This window comes from Gopherus evgoodei, chromosome 5 (assembly GCF_007399415.2).
Source record: "Gopherus evgoodei ecotype Sinaloan lineage chromosome 5, rGopEvg1_v1.p, whole genome shotgun sequence".
Lineage (NCBI taxonomy): Eukaryota > Metazoa > Chordata > Testudines > Testudinidae > Gopherus > Gopherus evgoodei.
The window spans coordinates 36,680,815-36,707,923 of NC_044326.1; the positions used below are offsets into that span (position 1 = coordinate 36,680,815).

General features: G+C 37.2%; 1 protein-coding gene across 4 annotated transcripts in view; it reads left to right on the forward strand.

Annotated features, from left to right (window-relative positions):
- The window catches only part of RBPJ (recombination signal binding protein for immunoglobulin kappa J region), an 83,446-nt gene that overhangs the window by 30,409 nt on the left and 25,928 nt on the right, over positions 1 to 27,109 (forward strand). For 2 of the 4 annotated variants that reach the window (XM_030563112.1, XM_030563115.1), the window contains exons 2-3: positions 18,715 to 18,753; positions 23,498 to 23,593. In XM_030563112.1, coding sequence (XP_030418972.1) covers positions 18,715 to 18,753; positions 23,498 to 23,593 — 135 coding nt within the window. Of the gene's footprint in view, positions 1 to 283; positions 309 to 1,447; positions 1,508 to 18,714; positions 18,754 to 23,497; positions 23,594 to 27,109 lie in introns of those variants that run through there. The other 2 variants (XM_030563113.1, XM_030563114.1) reach the window with 2 other exon arrangements.

Genomic DNA, 27,109 nt, shown 5'->3' on the forward strand with positions numbered 1-27,109 from the left:
TCTCTCAAAAGTGGATTGTGAGCATCTTGATCCAGAGCCTGAAAGATTGTTTAAGAGGGTCAGAAATGCTCAGGAAAAAAAATATTATTTCCTTTTAAGGTTAGCAGGATTGGTTTAGTCTTGCAAGAGCCTTCCTCCTTGGTAATGACACTATTGCAAGCTCAGTTTAGTCCTTTACCACTTCCTTGTTGGGTCACTCATAGTTTCTCTTTATAGTGTGTAGTACTAGCATTGCGTGGAATGATGGCAGTTAAAAGAAATTCATTATGGCTCAGGATTTTATGTGATTCGTATGAGACACCTTCCATGTGAGTATAAGATTAAAGTCTATTACTGTCTTCCACTTCAGGGATGGAAGGTATAGTTAAGAACAGGAACGGTTCGGACATTGAAAACAAGATAGAACAAAACCTCATATTACACTGTAGAGAACAACCAATCCCAGGCTGGCAGGAAAGTTGCCTAAATAGCCAAATAGTAGGTTTCTTTCATTTCTAACTTCTTTCAGTTTATGATGTTTAAGTAGTCTAACAACAGAAGTAAACATATAATGTATTGAGAAGGTTTATTTAATTTAAATTAACTCCTGCTGCAATTTAGAAATTGCTGCTATAGTCTGAACTCCACTATGCATTTTTGGTCAGAAAACAACTGTAAAAAATGGTCCTTCTGACTCAGTCTCTCTGCTTCTTTATATTCACAGTTTCATCAGCTGAAAAATAAGTTTTTACTCTGGCTAGCACTGTAGAACTAGTACAGCTTTGGGAGAGTGAGCAGGATTATCTTCTGAGAAATAACTAAATTCAGTTGCAAAATCTCTTACTGATTGTGATATGTGGATCAGGTCACATTTACATTATAGGTGCTACAGTAGTACTGCTATGCCACTGTAGCTATTCCACTTAGGTGCTGTAGTGTAGACAGTTCTTACAATGATGGAATGGGGTTTTCGACCTCTCCAAGTAGCTAGGTTAATAGAAGCATTCTTCCATTGAACTGTCTGCATCTACACTGGTGATTAGGTCAGCATAGCTACAGCATTCAGGAATGTAAATTTTTCACACCCCTGAGTACTGTAACAATGTCAACCTAACTTTTAAATGTGGACCAGGCCTCAAGAGAGAACAGAACTTGACATTGAGGTCCCAGAGGAAGTTTACAGGGCTGGCAGTTAGAAAAAACATCAACTTGTAAGTTGAGCAAATTAGGTAGCAGTCATGAGATGCATTAAATACGTAACACTATGATATCACTCCAGAGTATGACCACCTGTTAAATTCACTGATCATTTCAATGGCTAGTTTTCTGAACTACTTGTGTATATTTTACCTCTTGCTATCTCAGTTTCATCCCTTTTTTGGTAGATAAAGATATTTCAGACTAGAGCCTTACATTGAACATTCCCAGTGTAATCATAATAGCTGAGCCAAATTATATTGTGTTTTAGGGACTGAGATTCTCTTGGCATGCCGATTTTTTCAAGCTGATATCTCTTTCAGTTGCTGAGGTAAGTGTCTGAAAGTCTGCAGTTTGCACTGAGCTTTTCAGTCAACCTTGTTAATTCATGAAGGGTTAATACAAAATGCAGTAGCTCTTCTGATAAAAGATAAAATTATTCCTTTTATAGTGTGTTAGAATAAACATGTTAAATTTTGGTTTTCTGTATTTATATTAATCTTTCATAGATCTGAGATAATTGGAATAGTGCAGCCTATAACAGCAGATAACTACGTACCATTTGAATACATGAAAAATATCGTCAGATTTATGGTCAGGCGCATTATTGTCCTTAGACAAGTTATCATACTGGCTTTCTTGGTTAATTTATTTATCCTTGTGGCAGAATTGCATGAGTTTTAGTTGGATTAAAATGCTAACTGCTTTAGGTTGGACTGTAGCTTGTGTTCCTTGGAGTTAGGTAGCAAAGTTGTGATAACTTACTAGCTGAGTTTTTCTTCCAAATGCAAAGTGATACTTATATAAATAAAAGTGAGCTTGTTACTCTTGTAAACTGTTTAAAAGTTAACCTACTTATTAAAACTGACCAACGATGCAGCATTGCAATTGTGGCTGCCTATGTTTTCTTGCTGTGAGGATTGGAAAAGAGAGCAGACAGCAATGAAAGAACTGTGGGAGGATGAAAGAGGGTAAGAAAAGGAGGAGAGAGAGTTTCTAATTGAACAAGTGATTTCCAGTGAGAGGGTGTGACTAAGTGAACCAGTGCTCGTCTCTTGTATTTATGTGAGCTTTATTTGGTATAGTGCCAAAAGTATGTGTAGTGCTGTACAATAGGAGACTTGTTTCGAACAAGTAGCACGTTCTCTGTTTTGAGGACTTGCCGTCTGTGAATTAGTCTGGTGTAGTACAGGACCATGCCGTACAAATATATAATGGTGCATGGTCCATGGAATTCATCATGGAACAGGTGGGTTTTTAAGAAAGTTTTGAAGGACAATTGAGGGATTTTCTGTGTATTGATTTGGGGAGGGGGGGACCTGTTTTATTCTTTTACTTCTGGACTCCCCAAAGAATCATGTTGGAGTTAGGCCGTCCAAAGGGGGAAGAGCAGCTGAAGTGACATTGGAGCACAGCGGTAGGAAATGTCATGCCTTTATTCATTTTCAGTCACTCAGATACCATTAGGTTGGTGCAGTTTTTTAATTCTTGTATCTATTTCTGTATCTTGGGCAGCAAACAGTGGGTCAGCAGTGATGAAGCAAGCTACCTACAGTATGAGCATGGGTGCAGATGTTGCATTTCATTTTAAAAGTGGCTGAGGCTAACTAATGATGTACCTTTGACATTGTCTGTATTTGTTATCGTTTGTCTTGACTGTTTCTAAATGTGTTTATATGACTACTAGAGCAGTGGGGCCCCAATCCAGATCACAGCCTCTAAATGCTTGTAGCATATAACTAATAAATGTCTGCAGTGTCATGGTGGCTGAAAGCGATTTTGTCAGTGTATACGCATACCTTGCATAGGCTGAGGCAGGAGGGGTGACCTTGTGAACTCTTAGATTTGTGTTGACTGACAGACCCAGACCCTAAAGGCTGTGCTTATGATATAATTGTACTGGCAGGGGCGAGGACAGCAAGATCATTTTTTCCAAGAACAGTGCCAATTCTTCAGATGCAAAGTACCTTTGCAACACCATTTATTAGGCTGTCAGCATAACCAGGCGTTTTGTAAAAAGAAAACTTCATTTTGGAGAGAGTCTGCTGAGTATTTTAAACAAATGAGCCCTTTAAAAAATGTTCATTACTGTGGTACAGTGGATCTGTATAATTTTCAGTGATTTCTGCATAGAATTGAGCTTCTCCAGCAGCATTTTTATTGAGGAAATGACACAGAGACAACTTTCATGGCCATACTTAAGTGAGAGGAAGCAGCAAAGGGCATCTGAAATGTTTAGGATGTGAGCAAGCTGAGGAATTTTAAGATTCCTTTCCCTCAGAAGTTACCCAGACTAATAAGCAGAAGTTGTAAATTTTCACAGCTTTTATTGACTTGGGCTGCAACGGCCTCTAAAGTTCTGATAATCAGTAAAAGTTAACTTAAGAGGGAAGGTTGAGGATGAGAGCAGCCAGTGCACTTAAAAATTCTAAAGAATTTATTTATGGAATCATAGAAATTAGAGAGAAAAGACCCATCAAATCATCTAGTCTATCTCTTTCTCAGTGCAGGATTGTTCCCTACAGTAATACATGTTTCTAGTATTTTGTCCAGTTTGGTATCAGATGTCACTAGAAATGTAGCTTCCACCATATCTCTTAGGGAAGATACTCTACAGTATAATAATAACATTTTTCTGGTTATTCAACCTACATTTTCCTTTTTAGAAACTAGGATTTTTCTATTGAAGGTGCCTTCTATTCCCTGAATTTTAGAAAATTCGAACAAATTGTAATACCAGTGAACATTTAATTGAGTGTCAAGACACTTGATTGTCAGCTGTCCTTTTGTGCCATGCCTCATGCAACATTTGGAATAACAAAGTATGAAATGCCTTAATATTTCAATAAAAAAATTCAAAATATGCATATTGGGGCATATGGCATCTTAATAGGTTGTGTTTATTTGCATATTAAGTGACAACAAATCTCAAATGGCTCTCTAGTTCCTGGGATAGCCTCTAAAAAAATAACCTTCAATTTTTTTAACTGCGTCTAGAGGCAGTTTGTTTTTAAGCCAGAAGTTCCTGGCTTTTGTGTGTTACAGATTTTTAGCTTTGGGAAACTCTAGGACGCAACCTGCTCAAATACAGATCTCATATCAAGGTCTCAACAGCACATTGCATGTTATTTGATGCTTCTTGACACCTGGGTCAGCTGTCAGAAAACCAAAAATCTAGTCTAGTACAAATCAAATATCTAATTCAATCAACCTCATCTGACAACAATCAAATATTGAAAACTGAGAGTCAACAACTCAGGTTAAATACACAGTTGTGACACTGAGTTTAATAGAAATTATTGTGTTATACAAGAGGTCGGACTTGGTGATCACAATGGTCCCTCTGGCTTTAAATCAGTGAAAATCATTCATGAATATGCACCCACAGAATGGAAAAAAATCATGAATGGATAAGGTTGTCTTTTAGGAGATTTTGTTTTTGTTTCTGAGGACATCACTACATGGGAGGATTACAGTTGTTTTGATGATATGCAGACAGCAATCTTACCAGTGTTTACGGTCACACAGATCTTCACAGCCTTAAACAACATAGGCAAATATATACTTTTCAAATTAATAATTTAATTACAGCATAGAGAAATCCCAGATGCTCAAGGTTCATGTATCTGTCTTTGGTTCCTGTCAGTATGGTTCCCTAGCACCTAAGTCACTGATGTGTTAAGTACTGCTGTATACACATATGTAAATACAGAACTAGTGGGTCTATAGATATTAAGCTTTTGAAGTCTGGATCATACTGCATATTTAAGATTTTTACATATTGCTTCCAAGTTCTTATGAAAAGTATAATCAAGAGAACATAAAAGGATGGCAGTGTTATGGTCATTACACCGTACATTGGCATTTACAAATTTAAGATGTCAACAACTATATATGCAAACTTCTTAGAGTCCTTGAAATCCTTGAAACAACCTAGGGTGTCTCCATCTTACATACCATTGACTATGCAAACTTCTGCAGTATCAGGCCCTAATTGTGAACTATAGTAAAAAAAAAAAAAAAAAAAAAAAAAAAAGAAGAAGATTTGAGGCTGATGTCTCTATAGGGTTGTTAGAGTTAAGATGATTTTAGTTTTGCAGACAGTTTTTCACTCCAGGATATATGTAAAATTTGATTTAATTAAAAGTCCTGTTAAGCAGAAATTGGTTTTTAATATTTGCTTTTTCAGTGATGTGTGTTGAGTGGTGTGTTTGGTGTAGAATTGCAAGTAGAAAAACTTGACTACAAGTTAAATTTTTTTTGCATTATACCATTTGTCTATCCTCACTAGTGTTTGCAGCCTCTTCCAATTTTGTATCACCAGAAATTTAATGGGTATACTCCTATTTTCAGAAGTATTCATATTTTAATAACTAGCTGAACTCTGATGGCAAAAGATAGTCCCTTCTCTAACACCTCCACTCCCTTTCAGTTTGAATCATTGTACTTTATTATTAGCCAATTTTAATTCCACATGATGTTATTACATCCAGGCTAATTTGAATACATTTTCAGGATTTCATGGGACTCTGTCCATATATTTTACATCCTTTGCATTCCCATATTCAGTAATTCTGTAATTATACATTTTTATAAAAAAACTGGCACTCCTCGTCTCAGTGACAATTAAATTTTACCTGAGAGAGACCAGAAATAAGATAAAATATGTAAAGGAGAAGTAGAGTCCCAATATGGCTGTTTGGAAAAAAATAAAGATTCTAGCAGGTGCAGCTTTTGCTCAAGCCAATTAATTGCTGAAAGAAAGATTACTTCCTTTGCAAGTTTCATAAATATAAAACTGACCAGGCAATTGTGAATTTCATTCTCTGCATTTTTTTTTAATTGAACCTTGTGCCAGTAGCAATACTTTATGCAAAATCTATAAAAATACTATAAGTAAAGTGAATTTTACCATTGCAAATATGAATATGTAGGGTACAAGGGTCATCAATAGACAAGAATAGGACTCAGAACAACATAGCAACACAATATATGCTTTTTTAAAATATGTTTTGTTTATATTGTGGTAGCACTGGTAGGTCCAAGTCAGGATCAAGACCTCATTGTGCTAGGTGCTGTACAAACATACAAGAAGATATGATGCCTATCCAAAGATCTTGCAATCTAAAAAAACCCATAAGTGACCTACAAAGAGTTGTGGGGAGAGAGAAAACATGTAAGTACAGTGGTCAGACTGATTTTGTTAGGGCCTTTAAAAAAGTAATAATGGAAACTTCCCTCCAACTGTTCCTCAACCAAGCTGAAGTTATTTATTATTTTTTCACTTTTTCAAATTTAACTGTTACAATGTTTGTGTCATATGGTTTATAAAATAATCACATCTGTCAGCTGCGAACTTTGGTTTTTAAATGAAGGATTAAAAGTCATGTTGTATGCTAAAGCACTAACCAGAACGTCACCCAAAGTTCATTTCAATGCCATTCCCCATAGTTTCCCTTTAAGGACCCTCAGTGTACTACCCATTTGCAGAAATGAGCAAAAAAATGCTCTATTATCATGCTCCCAAGTCTCCGAAGTTGCCCTCCTGCTTATCCTTACTGCTCTGGCAGACGCCAGAAATTCTCTTACACTCTATGGGGATCAACAAAGAAGGAAGTATCAAAACTCCTCCACTGGTTTTTATGAAAATCTAGAGTCCTGTTCAAGGTTCTCTGTCTTTCAAGCGTTACTCTCCTCTAGCAGTTAAAACCAATGCCTTCTTTATCTCTATGACCTCCACGTAGGGTCTGGTTCTTTTAGCTGCCTTGCTCCAGTAATGAGCACACAATTCACAGGGCTCACCTTCTGTAACTCCTGAGTAGAGTGGAATCAGTCCCCTACTCAGTGCACTTGAGTGACATCTAAAAGTGTGAGAATATTCACTTGATAAATACATTTAAGAATTTTCATATTGGATCATGTAAGTCTAGTATCTTATTTCTGACAGTTGCCAGTGCCAAATGCTTTAGAAGAAGGTGCAAGAAACCTTGCACTAGGCAACAGGATAACCTTTCTCAAGGGAAGTTTTCTCCTCACCCCAAATCTGGAGCATTGGCCTGCTAAACCCAGGGTTTTGAGTTCAATCCTTGAGGGGGCCATTTAGGGATCTGGGGCAAAAATCTGCATGAGGATTGGTCCTGCTTTTGAGCAGGGGGTTGGACTAGATGACCTATTGAGGTCCCTTCCAACCCTGATATTCTGTGATGCTACAATTTCAATATAAAGGTTAATGCCCTCTCTAAGCATCTGTCTGAAATATTGCAAAAATCTCTTTGGCTCATGAAAAGTTGTTTGAACCCTCTAAAGATGTTCTGTAGTATAGACCATCCCTGCAATACTAACCAAGTTTTAATGCGTCACTGATTTGAGATTTTTACAGTTAAAACAAGAGTTCATTTCACAATTCAGTGGCTTTTATAGTGAAGTGAAATGTGCTTTTGATTGAACCTAATTTGTCCCTAATTTGACCTGATTTGTGCCTGAAGTTTGATTGCAAAATTTTCTTCTGTTCAATTTTGTGGATGAAAATTTTGTGGGCAGAAATAGTACCAGTCATTTTCTGTGCCTTTTTGAACATCTGCTTCATGCTTTCTGTGTAGAGCTGATTGCACATTTTTCATCAGCATGTTTTTTTCTTACAAGAATGTCATTTTTTAGAAAATTTAAATTTTGCCAAAAATTTCTGTTTTTTTCCCATTGGGGAAAATTAAAATTACTGCCTGCCTGGAAGGCTCTTGTCAATTTCACATTCTGCAAGTGAAGTTGACAAAAGCTGTCCCTTAGAGTTGGTGTGGCAGAGACCCCATTGCTCTGCCTCCACCCATGAAATTGATGAGAGCGCACACACACACACACCCCCTTGTTAAGACAGTTGAATTTTCCAGGCAGGTGGCCAAAAAAAAAAAATAGTTTTGGTTCTCCCAGAATGGATTTAAAAAAAAAAAATTTCCAGTGAGTAATTCTGTTTTTTTGACATTTTGTAGTAGTTTAGGGCAATTTTTTTCTTTAGAAAAAAACAAATTTTTCATGGGAAGGGATTTCCATGTTTTGGCCAACTCAGCTTCTGGGAAGGAAGCAGGGCTTTTTCCTTTTGAATTCTCTTCACAAGGATATTCAGAGATTTTTTACAGCCAGAAGAAAATATTTTACATAATCCAGTCTGATCTCTTTAATAACACAGGCCAAAGAAATTAGTAACCCAGTAATTTCTGCATCAAACCCCTTAATTTAGTTTGACTGACAGCATATATTTTAAAAAGAGGTCTAGATATTTGCTATAATATGTTTCTGGTTCCTTTGAGGGAAGACAAGACATTTTGTTCTATTTTACTTCAGAATTTCTGCATTGTTATATTTTGTGTTTTTTCATTTTTGTTTCTAGTAAGATGAGCTGTTTTCTCATTTTTAACTGTGCCTTTATCAGGCATTTGTTGGGGCTTATTAGCTTAGTAGGCTACATGTGTGAATTTTGTTCTGTGGTTTCTACTGTATGACTTCCTATACATTATAATGTTTAAAATATAAAGTGACAGTATATTTCAGCTCCTGTTCATCAGCCAGGAAACTTTACGGGAGTCATTCTTCTGTTCAAAATTAGTCTTAGTCTCTCGGGAAGTCTTACTGTATCTATGTATCAGAGAACTAGGACTTGTACACATGAGAGTCCAAGGAATTCTGGATATGCTAAAACAAGTGAAAATAGATGTTGTTAATGGTATCTCATCACTGGGGTACTATTCCAGCTCTGTGACAGGAAAGAATAGCAGGAATGGGAACGAAAAAAGCAGTTAAGCATTGGTGTTCACTTTTTTGTCACGTCCAGATTGCCATAGCTAAGCTACTAATTTGTGGTACCATTGTAATTAGGAATCTTGTTGGAATTCATACATGTGACAAAATTTATTTCCTGTAGTATTTCAAAGTTACACGGAGAAATGTAATTACAACATACCCATTTAATTTTTTATTCATTTTAATCCTTAAACCTGGAGCAGTATAAATGAATAAATTAAATATTGATTTAAGGACAATTAATGTTGCACTTTGAAGATGTTTACAATAACATTTCAAATTCCTGAAATCATCATTTAATATAATTTAAGGAAAAGTGTAAATATACTGGGGTTATTCACTGCAGAGCTAACTTTCATAGCAGAGTAGGTGGGATATCCTACATTAGGTCTACACAATTTAGAATGAAATAGCTGCTTAAATTAATCTAAATTGTGGATTCCATGAAAGGTCTTATCTGATACCATTGAAATCAGGACACATAATTAAATTTTAAAATTCAGTTTTTATTTTAGCAGTCAATATGCTAGAGAGATAGCAGGAACTAATATAAAAATTGTTCATTTTTACTTAAAATAACTTTCTCAAGGTTTTAGTTAATTTATAACTAAACTTAGGGGCGTATGCCTTTGTGTTGGTTGCTCTAAACAGTTGTTGATGTCATACAAACTGTTTCTCATCTTTTGAAGGGAGCTAGTCTGCTCCTACAGTTTCCACTTGACATTGCCACAATAACGTTGCAAAGTCAGATCATCTTGGTATCTGAATCTCTTCTCTTCTCTTCTCTGCTGTTTTCCTTCGACTGGGACTCTCAAATGGTAGTTAAAAGGCCCAGATTGACAGGTCTTAGTTAGTATGAAACAAAACTTTAAAATAGTTTTGAAAACTGTGCCATATGGTAAATGTGATATCATACAATGCAGGGCTTGGTAAACCTCCTTGCCCAACACTAGTGTAGGCAAAACTCAGTCACTGTTATCCCCATCATCTAACGCTGTTCAGAAGGTTATATGACACGTAAGTAAAAAATGTTTGGGCCTTGTCTACTCTAGTGTTTTCACAAATGTTAGCACTGAAGGAGTGCTTCTTGGTGGTAATAACAAGAAAGTTTGTATAGCAAGCATGAACTCATGATGGCTATTTCCTGTCCATCAAGCAGTTTTTTTCCCTCCCTTTGTTTACTTCACCTGAGCCATGCAGATACATGGTAAGAAAATAAGGTTAAAAAGTTATCTTCAGCTACCTGACCCAGAAGTCAGGCTAAGAATCCATCTACTCTAGCTACTTATTACCATGCTCATCACCATGATGTTTGAGGATGTCAGTGAATTACACACTTCTTCACCCAGTTTTCTGCTGAGGAATCAAGTGCAAGTGTCTGCTCTTGATCTGTTTAGGACCTGTTTTCTCTTTGACACAAACTTTGTTGCACTCATTCATACATGGCACCTCAGTGCAACTTAATCTTTTTATATTTCATTGTTGTCAAAAGTTTGGGCCTGAGGTATCCCACTAATATTGGGTGCCCAACTTGAGACCCCGGGACCTGATTTTTCAGCATACTTAGCATTATATGTGGGCTTGAAAGAATTAGTTTTTTTAATCACTAAATGTTGATTTCGCCATGCACATGCAAACTGAAGAAGAAATATTTTCATCAAAAATTACAAATAGACAAAGTAAGAAAAATGCTGCTTGAGAATTTTAGTCAAAATTCAGTGATACAGACGTTTGAATTAGGCTTGTTACGAACGGAGTGGTGAATGAATAGTAAAAACAGGTATGATTTGTTGATTTAAGGATTTTGCACAGGCAACTTTAGTGTTGGCATTTCCTAATTTTGGAACTTGACATCGCAACCTTAATGTGTTTTACATAGTTCTTGTGTGTAATTTCCTAGGTTTTTCAAAATGCAGACTGAAAAAGTAGAAATGCAGTCACACGGTACCATATTGATACCCACGTGGTTCCTGAGCAGGGTTGGAACCTTTAAAACTAACACAGACCTTTACACTTTGTGCTAACAGAGTAACCGATGCAGTAGAAGGTTCTTGTCCTCTCTGGCTAGAGTAGTGGTCTCCACACTAGGGGGCACACCCCCCTAGGAGGGTGCAGAGGAATGTCCGGTTGGTGTGGCTGGGCACGGGCCAGCCCCACAGGGCGACATGGAAGAAGCGCCACCCATCCCCCCTCTGCCCCTAGCTCCGCTCCTGGCCCCTGACCCTGGCTGCAACTTGGCCCCTGGCTCCTACTCTCAGTCGCCGGCTGTGGTTCAGCTGATGGCTCCACTCCAGGCTGTGGCCCCCAGCCCAGCTGTGACTCAGCTCCCAGCCCAGTGTGTGTGTGTGTGTGGACACATGCCGTTACTGGTAAAGGGGAAGAAGGATGTGGGAGGAAAATTTTGGGTACCACTGATCCAAAGGGAGTGGTACACATTGCTAGTAGGTTTCACAGATAGTCGTGGACAGCAGAGGGGGAATGGTGAGAATCAAGAATCTTGGGTTCCATGGAGACAAGTGTATTCTAGTCTGCATGGTCTCTTCTGCCCATTCCACTCAAGCATTACCCCATATGTCATGTCCCCTTCAACCTGACCCTGTCCCAGTTCTGCCTTCTCCCTACCCTGACTCCTAGTTCCATTCATGTTCTTCTCACCTAGCCAGTCCTAGTCATCACTCTTCAGGCTTTTGATCCCAAACTTAGTGTCCTTGTTCAGCAAGTCCTAGTCTTACCCCTCCAGACTCCCAGTCCCAGTTTTCTTGCCCACCAGTCCCAGTCTAACCCCCCAACCACCCAGTTCCTTCTTCCTCCCTCTCACTCACAAGTTCCTCGTCCGCGTTGGCTCCCAGTCCCAATCTCCCTGCATGGGTGGCTTGTCCAATCTGTTTCTTGCCTCTCCCCACTTCTTGGCTGAAATTGGGCTTTTTTCACATGGATGGCAAAAGTCACATCCTTGGCACAAATGTTAACCCCTGCCAAATTTCAGGTCCCTGTTCCAAAACCTTGGGGTGCGAGAGCCGTTAAAAGAAAGGGTTGACAGAATTTAACAGGAGCAAACAGGATCATTTCTAGTCTTGTTCTCAGATATGGCTGAACCATTTTGGTTGAAGTTTTCCCAAAAAAGTCAATCTGAGTCAGACATCCAGCATGGAGAATTTTTTGTGTTCACAAGAGGCAGTGAATAACCTAAACAGCACATCGTTCCACCTTACTGCCATAAAAGCAGGAGCCAGCATGTGATACAACAGCTGTCCTGCCTTGTCAAGACCACCCTTGCCTAACATTAAAGGTGTATTCCCTGGGGAGAGAATGTGATAGGCAGGGATTTTGCAAACAAGCCACTTGAACTGGACAGAACTCTGTCCCACCAAGGATGCAAAGTGTGCAGTGGAGGTGCAGAAACTGTGGAGGAAAGGTTGTGGCAGCCCAGGGCCAAGCTGAGGAACTGCTACTGTTGGTCTGATCTCTGTCTGGCCAAGGTGCAAAGTATGCAGAGATGGATTAAGGTTTCAGAGGGGTAGCTGTGTTAGTCTGTATCAGCAAAAAACTGAGGAATCTTTGTGGCACCTTAGAGACTAACAAATGTGTTTGGGCGTAAGCTTTCATGGGCTAGAACCCACTTCATCAGATGCATGGAACGGAAAATACCATAGGCAGGTATGCGTCTGATGAAGTGGATTTTAGCCCGTGAAAGCTTATGCCCATGTATATTTGTTAGTCTCTAAGGTGCCACAAGGACTCCTCGTTTTTGTTTGTTTGTTTGTTTGTTTTTTAAGAGTTGGATTAAGGCAATCTTTGGGGCCCTAAGCACACAACACAGGATAACCCACCAATAACTATTGCATCTCCACCAGTAACCCCAATGCCCACTGGAGTGTCAGTGGCACAGGGCCCCCCTTAGAAGTGTGGCAGAAGCTGGGGCCCATAAGGGGTGGGGCTTTACCCAACTATCATATACTGTCTCCAGAAGCTGAGTGTTGTTTGTATAGGGATTCTCAACATTCAGCCTTACTGGGAAACTTCTGCCCTTATCTAGAGATCCCGTAGAAGATGTTACTTCACGTCAGCTATACCTTATGAAAAATCAGCAAATTAACATAATTAATATTTCAGTGCAGGTATGTGTTACCTGCTGTGGAACTGAAGAGTACCTGCAGCAGAATTTGGGTCCATTGTGCTGCTGAGTGCATGGAGCCCTTTATGTTGTTCACTGAACACTGACAGTCTGCTAAGCAGCATATGTAAAAGAGACTTGTGTCCTTGGTACCAGTTAGATACAAACAATACCTGTTCACATTGCTTTCCATGCATAAGGCAAAAGATGTTAGTCAGTAAATTATATATTAGTATTGCTGTGACTGTGACCATTTGTGCATACAAAGCTTTGGACTTTAGAACCTGTTTGTAGTGAGAAAAGAAATATTGGTCAGGACATAGAGGGTAGCATCCTCTTTTCCATTTGAAAAATGCCATGATATGACATTCACCTGTCCATGGACTTGAGGGGACTGAAATAACACAGTTGTAGAAAAGGCAGCTCTATTTAGTATAGGCAGTCAAAATTTGGGCTTACAGTAAACAAACATGGACCTATAACCCCAAAAAGTATTTGTATTTTAAAAAGATAGCAGCTTAGAGAGTTAATAGTTTGTTCTCTCAGGCTTGATTTTAGATTTATATGCTTAGAAATAGTTTCTTTAAGTAGAGGCAGTACCTATACAAGGTCACACATTGGTTTCAACAAAATCTATAACTTTCATCTGGAAGTGTACAAAGTGAGGCTGGTTTGGGGATTGACTCGGGATATTGGGGATCAATTCCTGGTTCTACCACAGACTTATGTGGCCTTGGGCAACTCACTTAATCTCTCTGTGCTTCAGTTTGCGATCTGTAAAATGTGGATGATAATACTTTTTGTCTTATCTAATTAGACCCTGTCTAAACAAGAAAATGATACCAATTAAAAAAGTTGAGAAACTTAGTTAAATCAGTGGAACTACCTGGTGTGAACACTCCAATATAAGGTGTGTCTTGGAAAGTTCTTCCCCATATTATTATATCATCTATGTACACTTGTATGCCATATATATTTTCAAAAATGTTTTGTATTGCTTTGTGAAATGCCTCAGGAGATGAACATAATTCAAAAAGTGATCTTTTAAAACATAACATCCAAAAGATGTATTAAATGTGCATAGCAATTGACTTTCTTACTCCAGTACTATTTGTCAAAATCTATTCAAAGCATCTAAAGAAGAAAAGTACAGTATTTTGTTCCTGATATTTGTCCAAATATTTCTTCCATGGTAGATATTTTAAAATGTTCTCTTTTAACATATTAAATTAAGTCTTTGGAATCTAAACATAACCATCAGAATCTATCTTTGTTTTCTACTATTACTAATGAATTCACCCACTCAACTGGCTCTCACACTCTTAATTATATTTAAATTAACTAACCTTTCCAATTCCTTGTGTACTCTATTTCTTAAAGCTAAGAGTATTTTTGTAGTTGCATGTATGATTGGTTTCTTTGTTTCATTTAACTCTATTTTATGCATTGTAACTAATTAACCAATGCTAGTGAATAACTCTGTAAATTGATATTATATTTTCAGTGTTTCAGAATCCTGAGTAGTTTGAATTCTACCAGTGCTAAACATGTTTCTAAACCTAAAATAAAAATAACTAGTCCCTTAACTACTACAAAAAACTTATATTTTCTAAATTATCTTTAACTATGACTTGTAATTCACAAATACCCAAAACAAGAATTTTTCACCACTGTAAGTTTTCAAATAAATATGTAGTTCTCTTAATACAAGTTTTTACTTTTAGATATTTTGTAATTTCTTAAGTTATCTTAGCTTGTGCACCTATATCTATTACATAGGAAATAAATGTACCATTAGCAGATAGTGTACTGTCCAGTCCTTCTTGTAATTCACAAAATGACTCTGTTTCAGCATACCCAGAAACAAATTGTCTTCATGTGTACTATAAACTCTGTATTCCTTATTCAGCATCTTCTGAGACTTTTGAATTTTGAACTAAGTGTATATTTCTAATTTTTTCAACTTTTGTTTACAAATTTTTGCAAAAGAATTTTGTTTCTTGCAGATATGACAGGTTTGACTGTATGCTGGCTGTTATTTAGATTGGTATTGTCTTCCATATTTAGAACATTCTTTCATATGCTCATATTTTCAACTTTAATATTTTCACTGTTTCCCTTCATAGACTTTTTCTTATTAAGTGTATATTCACATCAGTGTGTTTTCTTTCTAAAATGTAAAATTATTGTTGATTAAGTTCAGCAGTTTGGCAAATTCTCACTGCTTTTTCCAGATTCAGATCTGGCTCTTCTAACAGTCTTTTTCTTCCACTGATATCTATTATACCCATCACAATTTGACTGCTTATCATTGACTCAGAGTCTTGGAAATTACGTTTCTGACTTATCTTTAGATCTGTTAAAAATGATGCAGAAGTCTCTTCTTACTTTTGATTTCTTGAGTGAAATCGAAATCTTTTGAATGTTTCATTTCTTTTTGGTAAATAGTATTCCTTACATTTTTTTAAGACAAACTCAGTGAGCTCATTCTCGAACATTAAGCTCAAATGAATTATATAATGAAATTCCTTCAGTACCTGCAATATTAAAAAAGATGGCAGTCTTTTGTTCATCTTTATGATTAGATCCCTATGTCCTCATAAATCAATCAAATACTTGTCGAAACCTTTTCCAGTTTTCCACAGCATTTCTCAACATTTTTAGAAATGTGGGAATTCTTAATTGATCCATCTTAGTTCAATCAAACTTGTTTTTCAGTTCTCTATAACTTTTACTGTCGGTGGTTTTTTAACATCTTTCATTGCTAGCACCTCAACTATAGACTTTATTAGGTACATAGCTAACATATATACAGGGCATCTTAACTCAGATCCATCTATCAGTCTAACCTAAACCCAACTTCTTCCCCTCACTGTCAGCTCCCACACACTGGAGATTCTATTCATTCTCTTAAAGCCACAGTAACACCACATGAGACTCTTAAACTGAAATAAGAGAGTCTCTGCAAGGGAGTTGCACTGATTTAACTCAGAAAAAAGTGTGTGTGTAGAGAAGGCCTTAGATTGTGATTAGTTAGGGGCAGGAACTTTTCCTTTCTTTGAATAGTACAGCCTCTTGTACAATAAGATCCTGATCTAGATTGCGGTCTGCAATTGCTACTGTAATATAAATAAGTAAATGAAATTTTAATAACTGATCTGGTCAGAATATAAATATAAAAATTTGAAATCCCACTTTTCTCACCCAGCATTGGACCCTAATCAGATGGTCTTAGTGAGTTGCACTACATAGGTGGCATTGCAACAGAGAATGCACTTCTCCACAAAGTCATATTGCTTACTCAACTTGCAGGTTCTGCTTCCTTTGGTCAGATAGCATTGGTTAGAGAGAGTTCACTGCCTGGTCAGTGAGAGTCTCAGACAGGTGAATCTTCAGGTTTTTTTCACCCTATTTATTCCTTAAATTGTCGTAAGTCTCCAATAGTGACTAAATAGATGTTAGTGCAGCTTATATTCTTGTTAAAATTACACGCACACTTTTACATTCCTAATAGAAGCATGTAAGTTCTTATAACGTTCAAAGGCCAAACAGTTCAGCATTGCACTAACACGTAAGAAATAAAGTGAAAGCAGCTACATACTGATCATAAAAATAAGTGAAATTGAGCAATCTGCATTCATTATTCAAGCTGAGAAGAATGTAAAAAAGAAACAAAGCATAAATAATGACAAGTAAAATCAATTTTTATACACTTTTTCGGTTTTAGGCCAACACTTGGAAAAATGACAAGTAATGTTGGGTACTTCCATTTTGGGGTGCCCAAATTGAGACACTTTAGAGAGACCTGAATTTCAGAGAGTGGATGGTTGTCATCTGCTCAGAACTAAATGCAAAATCCTTCACTCAAGCTTGTGGATTTATTTAAAACAGACATGTCTTCCAAAACACTAAGGTCTGGTCTACACAGAAAGTTGAACTGGTTTAATATTTCAGGTGTGTTTTTAAATTGATGTAATCACCTTAAATTAATGCTGCTGCCTGTCCCCTATAGTTTTTTCTCTTTTGGTGGTCTCCTGAGCAAGATGGCATTCCTCTGTTACAATGCAAATTAATTTATGTGCATTAATTATATATTTTCACTTTGTGGTGCATTTCTGGAATTACTTAAATAACATCTAAGTGTATTGAATAATTGCATAATCAGTTGTACTTGCTTTGCTACAGAGTTCGTTGCAGATCAGCTCCATAAATTAGGGGATCTCTTGTCATGTAATTTTAGGTCTCATGCTCCTTATTGCAATAGGGAGCCTCGAATATTGTAGTGCAATATTATAGATGGATTTTCATTGTAATTGAAGCATAAAGGGAAAGATATATCTGTTTGATATACTGTAGCAAGAACATTGCCGTTCTGAAGTGTATTTACCAGTAATGGCTGCGTATTCATTGCATGGTTGAGTTCCCTGTCTCATATCATTTATTTTTAGGTAGAAGGGTGTTCAGCTAGGTGCTGCATGTTTCTTGTTCTCATTTTAGCTTGTGACTGTACTTTCTTTAAGAGATTGAACATAGGAACAGATGTGTTGTGAGGCAGAGAAGCAATATCCTTGCCTTCCTTTTCTCAAGACTTCTTGACAATTCTGACGTAATCTTTTTGGTTTGCTTTGTATTGCTGAAGAGGATGTTTCTATACAACTGCATGTGTGCATCTTCTTACATACTTTAACATTTTTAGGAAGATTTAGCTTAAAGTTTGTGGTGAGGTAGTATTACCTCACAATGCCAATGGATTATTAGATGTTTTTGAATCGCCCTCTCTGCACCTACGTGTTTAGCTGAGAACTTAATTTTTTTTGAGTCTTGAGACCATTGTATATAATAAACTTCATCAAGCCTACTGTAAGAAGTTACTGGGGGGAGGAACCCCCAGTTTCTTAGAAGAGTCATTCTGATGTGCAGTATTTATAGTGCAATGTATTTGCCAACTCAGAATCAGACAGCTGATGGTCACAATATTAGTAATGTTGTTGTCTTTGTGTTGCTAGTAACAGTTCTTACTGGCACTTCTAGTAGATGGTAATAGCAGATCATCTCTGATTTTTGATGTAGTTAAGAACCTTGGACTTTTAAGTAAACTTCAGAAAAATGAGGCAAATGTGACTTTTTGCAGAAGGCATAGTAAACAAAGACATTAATACGGATTGTACTACATTTCCCCCCCTAACTGGACAATAATGAATGATTTCATTTGCCAGGCCTTTTGGTACATTAAAAATGTTTTCACAGTGAAGGGCTTTTTTTCATTTTCATTAAAATTTGAATAATATGTGATTTTTCTGATTTATTTGAGTAAGGAATGTCTTTAGTATTACAGAAAAACTCTGTAAAGGAGCTGGTTTGCTTTAAAAAATAGAAATGGAACATATTATATTTAAAACATTCTGAATCACAAATGAATTATCGATACTTTTACTGTGTTTTTAAATATCTCTCTGTGTGTGTATGTATATATAAAAATATAATATACACACATACTTTATTATGTCAGCATAAAAGAAAAGAAGAATAATCAAGGAAATAAGATACAGCACTACAGCAAATTTTAATATTAAAGTGTAAAAATCTATCACAGAATGTTTGTTTTAAATTACTGGCTTCTTGTTTGTTTACAGGAAATTTGGTGAGCGACCTCAACCTAAACGTCTTACCAGGTAAGCATAGAATAGTTTATCATTTTATCTAAACTTATTTTTTCCTTTAAAAAGTTTCAAAGATAAATAACAAATTGTAGCTTGTCAGCCTTGAATTTCAGTGCTGAAAGATAGTCATTCGGCAGAGAGTGAGAGTACATTTCGAAATTTTAGTTTAAAATCTTTTCCGAAAAATGGAAAGCTTTAACAAACACATTATCAACCAGAAATAATACTGTGACCATTGATTGCTTTCCTTTCATTTCTTGGTTTAATCTGAAATTCAGAATTCTTTGCAGAAATCACTTGGCTTTTATGTAGTCAAGTGTTTATTATTTGTAGAGCATCATAGTAGGTATTAATCTGCTCAGATCTAAGTTTCCAGAGATGACTTCAAACATCTCCTCATTGACAGGTATATATATTCTATCCCTATGTTCTATATTCATTGGTAAGTGTGGCTGATGAAATCACATCAAATGCCAAAGCTCTTCTACTGGCAGAATTTAAATATTGTATTTGAGGGCTTTTGTGGTGCACTGTATATCACAATCAAGAATGCTGTCAGGGAACGATTTTAACCTAAAAGTTTTGTGAAGTGTGACCAGTGATAAATAGTACCACATTCTCAAGGGAAGCTGTTCATGAAAGGCTGTGAGAAGGGCTGTGAAGTATTATATCTGAGTTATTCCTGTTCCGTTTTGGAATAACTTACTGTAGAAGCCATAAAATAGTCACCATTTGCCAATTGTTACCACATAATTACTATAAATACTGATTATTCTGTGGAGAGGGGAAAACTGTAGTAATCTTGGATACTGCTTTGTGGCAACTGTAGGCAAATGTTTACTTAATGATGGCCACTGCGTTTGCCTGATGTGCACAAAAACTGCACTTTTTCCATAGCACTGTGTGTGAACAATAGTATTTGGGGGCATAACACACCCACTGGTACCCTGGCCTACTTCCTTTTATGTTGGGGAGCAGGATGCCTTATGCAAAACAGGAAGAAACATGTTTTGTGTCATGTCAGGTTTGGGATACATTTAATCAGGAATGCATTTCCAGATATACTCTAGCTTTGTGATCAACTTGCTTTATATTTAGGCTGTGAGTACTTATAACTCAAACCAGAGTTTATCCCACAATAGTTTTAAATAAGCTCAACAGGTAATTTTCTATTTTCCTATATGACTTGTACAATTATTATCTATACCTATCTGTGGATTTTTTTTTTTGAAAGGTTGGGTTTAAAATCATGAAGTATTTTCCCCTCTTGGAGGTTAATCACTTTTGGAATTTTCTGCTTCTGAAGTTATTGGTAGAATCCACTTTCCTGAGATTAATTAAAATTAGAAAATTGATTAAACATCCTGTTGTATATCAGGGCATAAACTGTATTGTGTGCTTAACTTTGATGAATCTAGGTTTTATGCACAGGGTTCAGCTACTTGGTTAGTAAAGTATCTTCCTCCTGGGATATTGACAGGGATCCTGGGAACCATTTCCCATGTGTGAGAGTGGGTGGTTCTAAATTTTTTTTTTTTTTTTTTACATACCAAGACCTCATGTTCTGAACATGTAGTAAAATGGTTAGGGACTGCCATCCCACAAAATCTGAACAAGGAAATGCCCTCCCCTATCCCTTACCTAGCAAGACCTCCCAATACCTCTTGTGGTCTTGACTTCTACATTGAGAATCTATTCTTAAAGAATTGAGCAGAGAACATCTTTTAGGATCTGGTAGACGTATCCCAGAAGATAGATTTCTTGTGAGTGTAGGAGGGCAAAGAGAGTGGAAACTGGTGAATTGGAGTCCTTTCTTATATCTCTTTTTCCCTTTGAATTAGCAATCCTATACTGAATACATAATAGACTATGTAAGTAGGAATATGATCCATTCAGATAGTCTGAAGAATATACCGTTATGTTAAAATTCAAATGCTCTTTTAACTAAATTCTTTTCTATATATGAAAAGTCCTATATGACTAATGGAATATCATAGAATCATAGAATATCAGGGTTGGAAGGGACCTCAGGAGATCATCTAGTCCAATCCCCTGCTCAAAGCAGGACTGATCCCCAAATACATCATCATCACAGCCAGGGCTTTGTCACACCTGACCTTAAAAACCTCTAAGGAAGGAGATTCTACCACTTCCCTAGGTAACCCATTCCACCATCCTCCTAGTGAAAAAGTTTTTCCTAATAACCAACCAAAACCTCCCCCACTGCATCTTGAGACCATTACTCCTTGTTCTTTCATCTGCTACCGTTGAGAACAGTCTAGATCCATCCTCTTTGGAACCCCCTTTCAGGTAGTTGAAAGCAACTATCAAATCCCTTCTTTCTTTTCTTCTGCAGACTAAACAATCCCAGTTCCCTCAGCCTCTCCTCATAAGTCATGTGCTCGAGTCCCCTAATAATTTTTGTTGCCCTCCACTGGACTCTCTCCAATTTTTTCCACATTCTTTTTGTAGTGGGGGGGCCCGAAACTGGATACAGTACTCCAGATGAGGCCTCACCGATGCCGAATAGAGGGGAATGGTCACGTCCCTTGATCTGCTGGCAATGCTCCTACTTATACAGCCCAAAATGCCATTAACCTTCTTGGCAACAAGGGCACACTGTCGACTCATATCCAGCTTCTCATCCACTGTAACCCCTAGGTCCATTTCTGCAGAACTGCTGCCTAGCCACTCGGTATCTAATCTGTAGCAGTGCATGGGATTCTTCCGTCCTAAGTGCAGGACTCTGCACTTGTCCTTGGTGAACCTCATCAGATTTATTTTGACACAATACTCTAATTTGTCTAGGTCCCTCTGTATCCTGTCCCTACCCTCCAGCTTATCTACCACTCCTCCCAGTTTAGTGTCATCTGCAAACTTGCTGAGGGTGCAATCCACGCCATCTTCTAGATCATTAATAAAGATATTGAACAAAACCGGCGCCAGGACCGACCTTTGGGGTACTCCACTTGATACTGGCTGCCAACTAGACGTGGGACCATTGATCACTACCCATTGAGCCTGACGATCTAGCCAGCTTTCTGTCCACCTTATAGTCCATTCATGCAGCCCATACTATAATGATGGGTAATGGTGCTTACCTCCTTAAAGTGCTTTGAGATCTACTGGTGAAAATGGCTATATAAGAGCTAGGTATTCTTGTTCTTATTGAACATTTTCTTGATAAGCAGTAGAGAAAGAAGAGTAGTCTTTGTATTCTTAGGAGGTTAGGTCTATGTGGCAACTGTGATTTTATGAATACAGCCTTTAGAGCAGGAGAAAGGGGCAGAGATAATTTGATCCTGACACAATGCTTAATATACACTAGAACTGACAGACCATGAGCATTCTTTACTATATTTGTAGCAGTCTTTTTGAGAAATTGTTTAACCTGAGTACCGTAGATATTCATGGGTATTACGTAATGCACTCTGCATCTTGAACATATGTTTATGACTAAGTTAAATGAAGCTAAAATGAAGAATTTTGTTAGTACTGAAATATGTAAATATAATTCATTGAGAAAATATTAATCTTAGGTTTGGTAGTTATAAAGTACTGAACATCTGAATACCTATATAAATAGTCTCAGTATATGTAAATATACTTGAGAGAAACAGTTTTTTATTGTCTATACTTTATGCCTATATGCAGCATAGTATCAATGTTACTAATTATTAGCCAAATTTACCGAGATCAAGGTAATCCTGTATTTTTGTATCATCTACTTATATACTTATTTCTGGTGCACCAGATACTATGATGTCTATGTGCCAGGTATAAGAATTTAAACTGAAATGTCATCACAGTTGGATTATGTTCTGTCCCCTACTCTCCTGGGTGAGTTTTTATTCCATAGGCTCTCTTTATCTGAGGGGTCTTTCTACTGGAAACAGATCTTATCAACTAAGAATATTGTTTCCTTAGTTGAGTAAAGTTCTGGGTCAACAGCCTTGATGCCATTAAAGAATTATCCAAATATTGGTTGAGTTTGATCTCCTGAGTGGTTGCCTTTGGGTGGATGGCCTTCACCAAAAATGTCCTGAAACCCCTTCCATAGAGTTTTATCTCTACTTCTGTCAGTTTCAGTAGGTAGCTTTCAGTATTTGCACTTATCTAGTTATGCGCTTTGAAGGTAAGGACCAGGGGACTCTGAATTGGTTATAGTACTTAATGGAGGGCTGGTGTAATATGCAGAAGACCAGTAAAATGATGTCATCTACCTATTCAACTCAAGAGATGCTTGTCTTTGTTTTTAAGCAAAACAGTTTCTGTCTGGCTTTTGTTGTCATTGTATGGCTGAATGTTAGAAAACCAACATACACCATGTATGTCATGTAAGCACATCAGTGTGGAAGACTCAGATAAAACTAAGCAAGGAGACCTTGAACAAATATGGGTAGCAAGATATTGTAAATAGTAACAACGAGACCTCAGCACATCCCTCCTGTTGTGAATAAATGTATTGAAGTAAATACTGTCCTTCTGCAGCACCCCAGACTTTCCCTGTGGTGGAAAACTCTGTGATGATAGCATAACTTACAGTAGAGGGGTGCAAATAGAATACTGGTTTTTTGCCCCCAAAATTATCTTTTAAAACATCTGGTTTAAACCCAACTCTGTATTGTTAGTGTGCTGCATATCCCCCTATTTTGTCTTCTTTCAACCTCAGCTGCATTTTTTTCTTAAAGTTCTATTTGAATTATTATAACTACAAAACTTTCAAAACTTATTTTCTCTTTAAATTAATTTTTAGGGAAGCTATGCGGAATTATCTAAAGGAGCGGGGTGATCAAACAGTACTAATTCTCCATGCAAAAGTTGCACAGAAGTCCTATGGAAATGAAAAAAGGTAAGGAAGAGTCTCTCCTTCTCTCATATCTCCTTCCCTCCCCCTCTCCACCAATCAAGGGGGAAATAATTCATCATCTGGTGTGTCGTTAATTTTAGCATAGTACCTAACAAAATTGTCTTAAATTAAGAACACCGTAATCTTACTTTAAATAAATGTATTAATGAAATAGATCAAGTGTATTGCCAAAATCAAGTTAGGTGTTCGTATAGTGAAAGTTGGAAAACTGCTGCTTTTAGTACATAGATGTTTGTGTCTGTTTCTGCTGGCAGTTTCAGTCCCCAGCTTCGCTTCACCTGGGGATTTCTTTCTTTTATCTAGTTCACGTGGTTGGGAGAGCGGTGAGGTTCTATAGATCCTCATGTCCCTTGCGGGTGTTCCTCCCTGCACAGTTTGTTTTCTCTGGGGAGAGGGATATCCTTAGCCTGGGCGTCACTTCTCCTCCTCACCCCAGTAACGTTGTTGTATCTGCTGCAGCTGCTTCTGTGTCTTTTCATACCAGCTGAGTTAACTAGTTCTCCAGTTACTTGTGGAGCATTTTGAGGTAGACAATATTTCAGAGTTTAATAAATTAAAAAAAACCAAAACAGCCAAGTTAGAGTAAGAACCTTTACTGAAATAAAAAGTGACATAAACCCTCTTTTGGTCACTTTTGAGGGGATCAACAATTGAGATTATAGTAAAAATTAGCCCTAGAAAAATGGGAGAAAGTCTTAGTAAGACTTTCCTATTAGTATAAACTATTTTTCCATGGTAAAGTGTCTGTTTAAAGTATTTTTTTTGGAGGAAGAGGTGGTGGTGGAAAGGTTAGCTTTTTTCTTTCAGTAATTTTAAATAAAAATATACATGGCCCCGATTCAGGACAGCACTTAAGCACTTGCTGTCCTGAATCAGGCCTATAATTGCAATAGGACATATCGAGATGTATCATTAAAATTAGTATAAAGTATGTCTTGTTATAACAACTTCTTGTCAAAGATGGGTCAATATATAAGTCGTAAGATGCTATCTATCTGATCCTATTTGTATAGATTTTTATACTGCAGCTATCAACCACATATCTGATCACTGCATTTTCAGGCAATTGTAGTACACTTCAGATAGTTTTTAAGGCACGAGGCTGCAGAAGAAGCATTTTCAGAAGGCTTTTTAGTGAATATGTTTTATGAATAAGGTATGTGTAGGTTCTTCGGCACTGTTCTGCTGGTGCACTTAAATTCTGACTTGCAGCACCAATAAGATTCCTTATGTCTAGATTTCTAATTACCTTATAACGCACAATGACTTACTGTAAGATGTACATAACAAATTTCAGAAGTTAAATTGTTGAGCTAAAAATACTGGACTAGAGCAGATGAGGTTTCAGGCACAGATATTATCTATATGCAGTACCACAAAACAGCCACAGGTGCTGCATGTATTGTTACTTTTGATGCTTAATATTTCTTTCTCCACCTCGGTCCACATCCTGTTGTATCATATTGCTTGTAAAATTTCCTGAGGTTTGAGATATTAAGCATCTCAATGTACAAAAGCAATTCCAAATCAGAGTCCATCAAAAAATTGCCTGCAGAGTTCTGAGAAGTAATCCACTGATACAAATTGATTTATTTCCTATCGTTGGGCCTCTGTTTTTCACGCAAAGGCCACTGTTGGCTGTTCTTCACACTTCTGTGCCTAGTTACTAGTACATCAGTGCATTTTCACTCTCCTGAGAAGACCTCCACAGCTTGCAGTCTTCGCTAAGCTTCTCTTCTGGGCAGTTTCCAGGTTCAGCAGTTTGTTTGAATTGTTAAGGATTTTTTAGATCTCTTTAGGGCCTTGCATTTCTTATTGAGAATCAAATAGGAAACTCAATGAGGAGGAAAAAAGGACACAAGTGAACAAGTACACTATGTGTATATGATGCAACTATGCAGCCCTCTGTTGCTGACGGCAGCATTTTTAGACACATAGCAAGGGGGTTATAATTCAAGGCAGCGTAGCAGTAAACAGTACCTGCTGCTTCACAAAGGAGGATTTTACAGCCATCAAGATTCATCATGACTGAACAGCAGGAACACATGGTTAACTTCCCAGATCACACCGTATTAAAAATAACATGGTTAAGGAGTACAGTGTACTGAATTAATTTATCCCCTTTGTATGCCTCCATTGGTTGGAAAACACGTTTCTAACGAGCTTTCCTCTGTCAGACAGAAATCTGTTCCTTCTCTTGGGCCCAAAGTACTTCAGGAGTAGGAGTCGTCCACCATCCAACTCTTTTTTAGGGATAGATTTACTCTTTTCCTGTTTGGATTGCAGTAAAGGAAGGGGGGATGGCTCATTTTATTTGAAGATTGAAACTCACCATTTGTGTTAGGAAAATGTGTAAAGTCCCCCCCTTCCTCCCCAAAATGACCCTGAGAAATGTGAGGTGATACTTTCAAGGTGGATCTTTGTTCCTAGCAATTTCCAAATATTCCCATGTGCCTTTGACAGGTAATATTGCCCCAAACAATTCCTTGGATAAATATAGAGTAGAGCTTCGGGCATTCTTGATGTGGCTTGCTGATTTTCATGAGTATATATTACTAATGTTAGTAAAACCACTATGGCATGCATACAAGTATGCTTTCCCAACTCCTGAGAATTGCTGTCCTTATGCCAACTAGTAATCAAAACATGCAATCAGAATGACATTAATACTACGTAAATAGAAAATACTAAATGTTAAAACACCAAAGTTCTTCTGAGCGGGAAGTGTTCTGTGGTGTTTGATATTGGATCCTCATCATCTGGTACCAAAAATTTTACATCACTTTTCAAGGGTGTCATGGCCACCATTAGTGGCTCAGAAACTGAACTGTAATTGGATATTGATTAAAATAGATACATATGTTTTTGCATAGCATGTTCCTCCTCCACTCTGTAGACATTGTGGAAGTAGATCCATCCACTATTTATTTAGTATAGCTGGAGTGTTTCCTCACACCAGTTATTTTGAATTCTTGTCCTAGTGATAGACTTACCAAATGAGTACAGATTTCTTTTTAGACATTCAGAGTTTCAGGAAGAGAGTGCTCAAGGGTGACAGTGTCTGGGAGGTCAGTGTAAGATTATAGCATCATTTCCAAACTGATTTTAATACTGATTTAGTTATTAAAAGAAAAATTGTTTAATATTTAAACAAAATGTATAGTTATAAATATTCCAATCTAATTTTTATTCTCCTTCTCAAACCAGTGTTTAAACCAGCACAGAAGATGTACTACAGTATTACACTAGACTCCCAACCTTCTGGCATCACAAATGATAACTACATTATTATTCTTAACAACTAAATTGCCGGTATCAACAGAATCTCAGAAGTGCCAGTTGTAGTTAAATCTTTGGATTCACTTCTGCCGCCAGATACTTCGTGCAAATGAGTGCAGATTTAGGTCCTTGATTTTCAAATTCATTTTACTTTACTCATAGCGAGACATGCCTTATTCCTTTCTTATTGCTGGCTAAGCAAAGTTAGCAAAGGTTTTA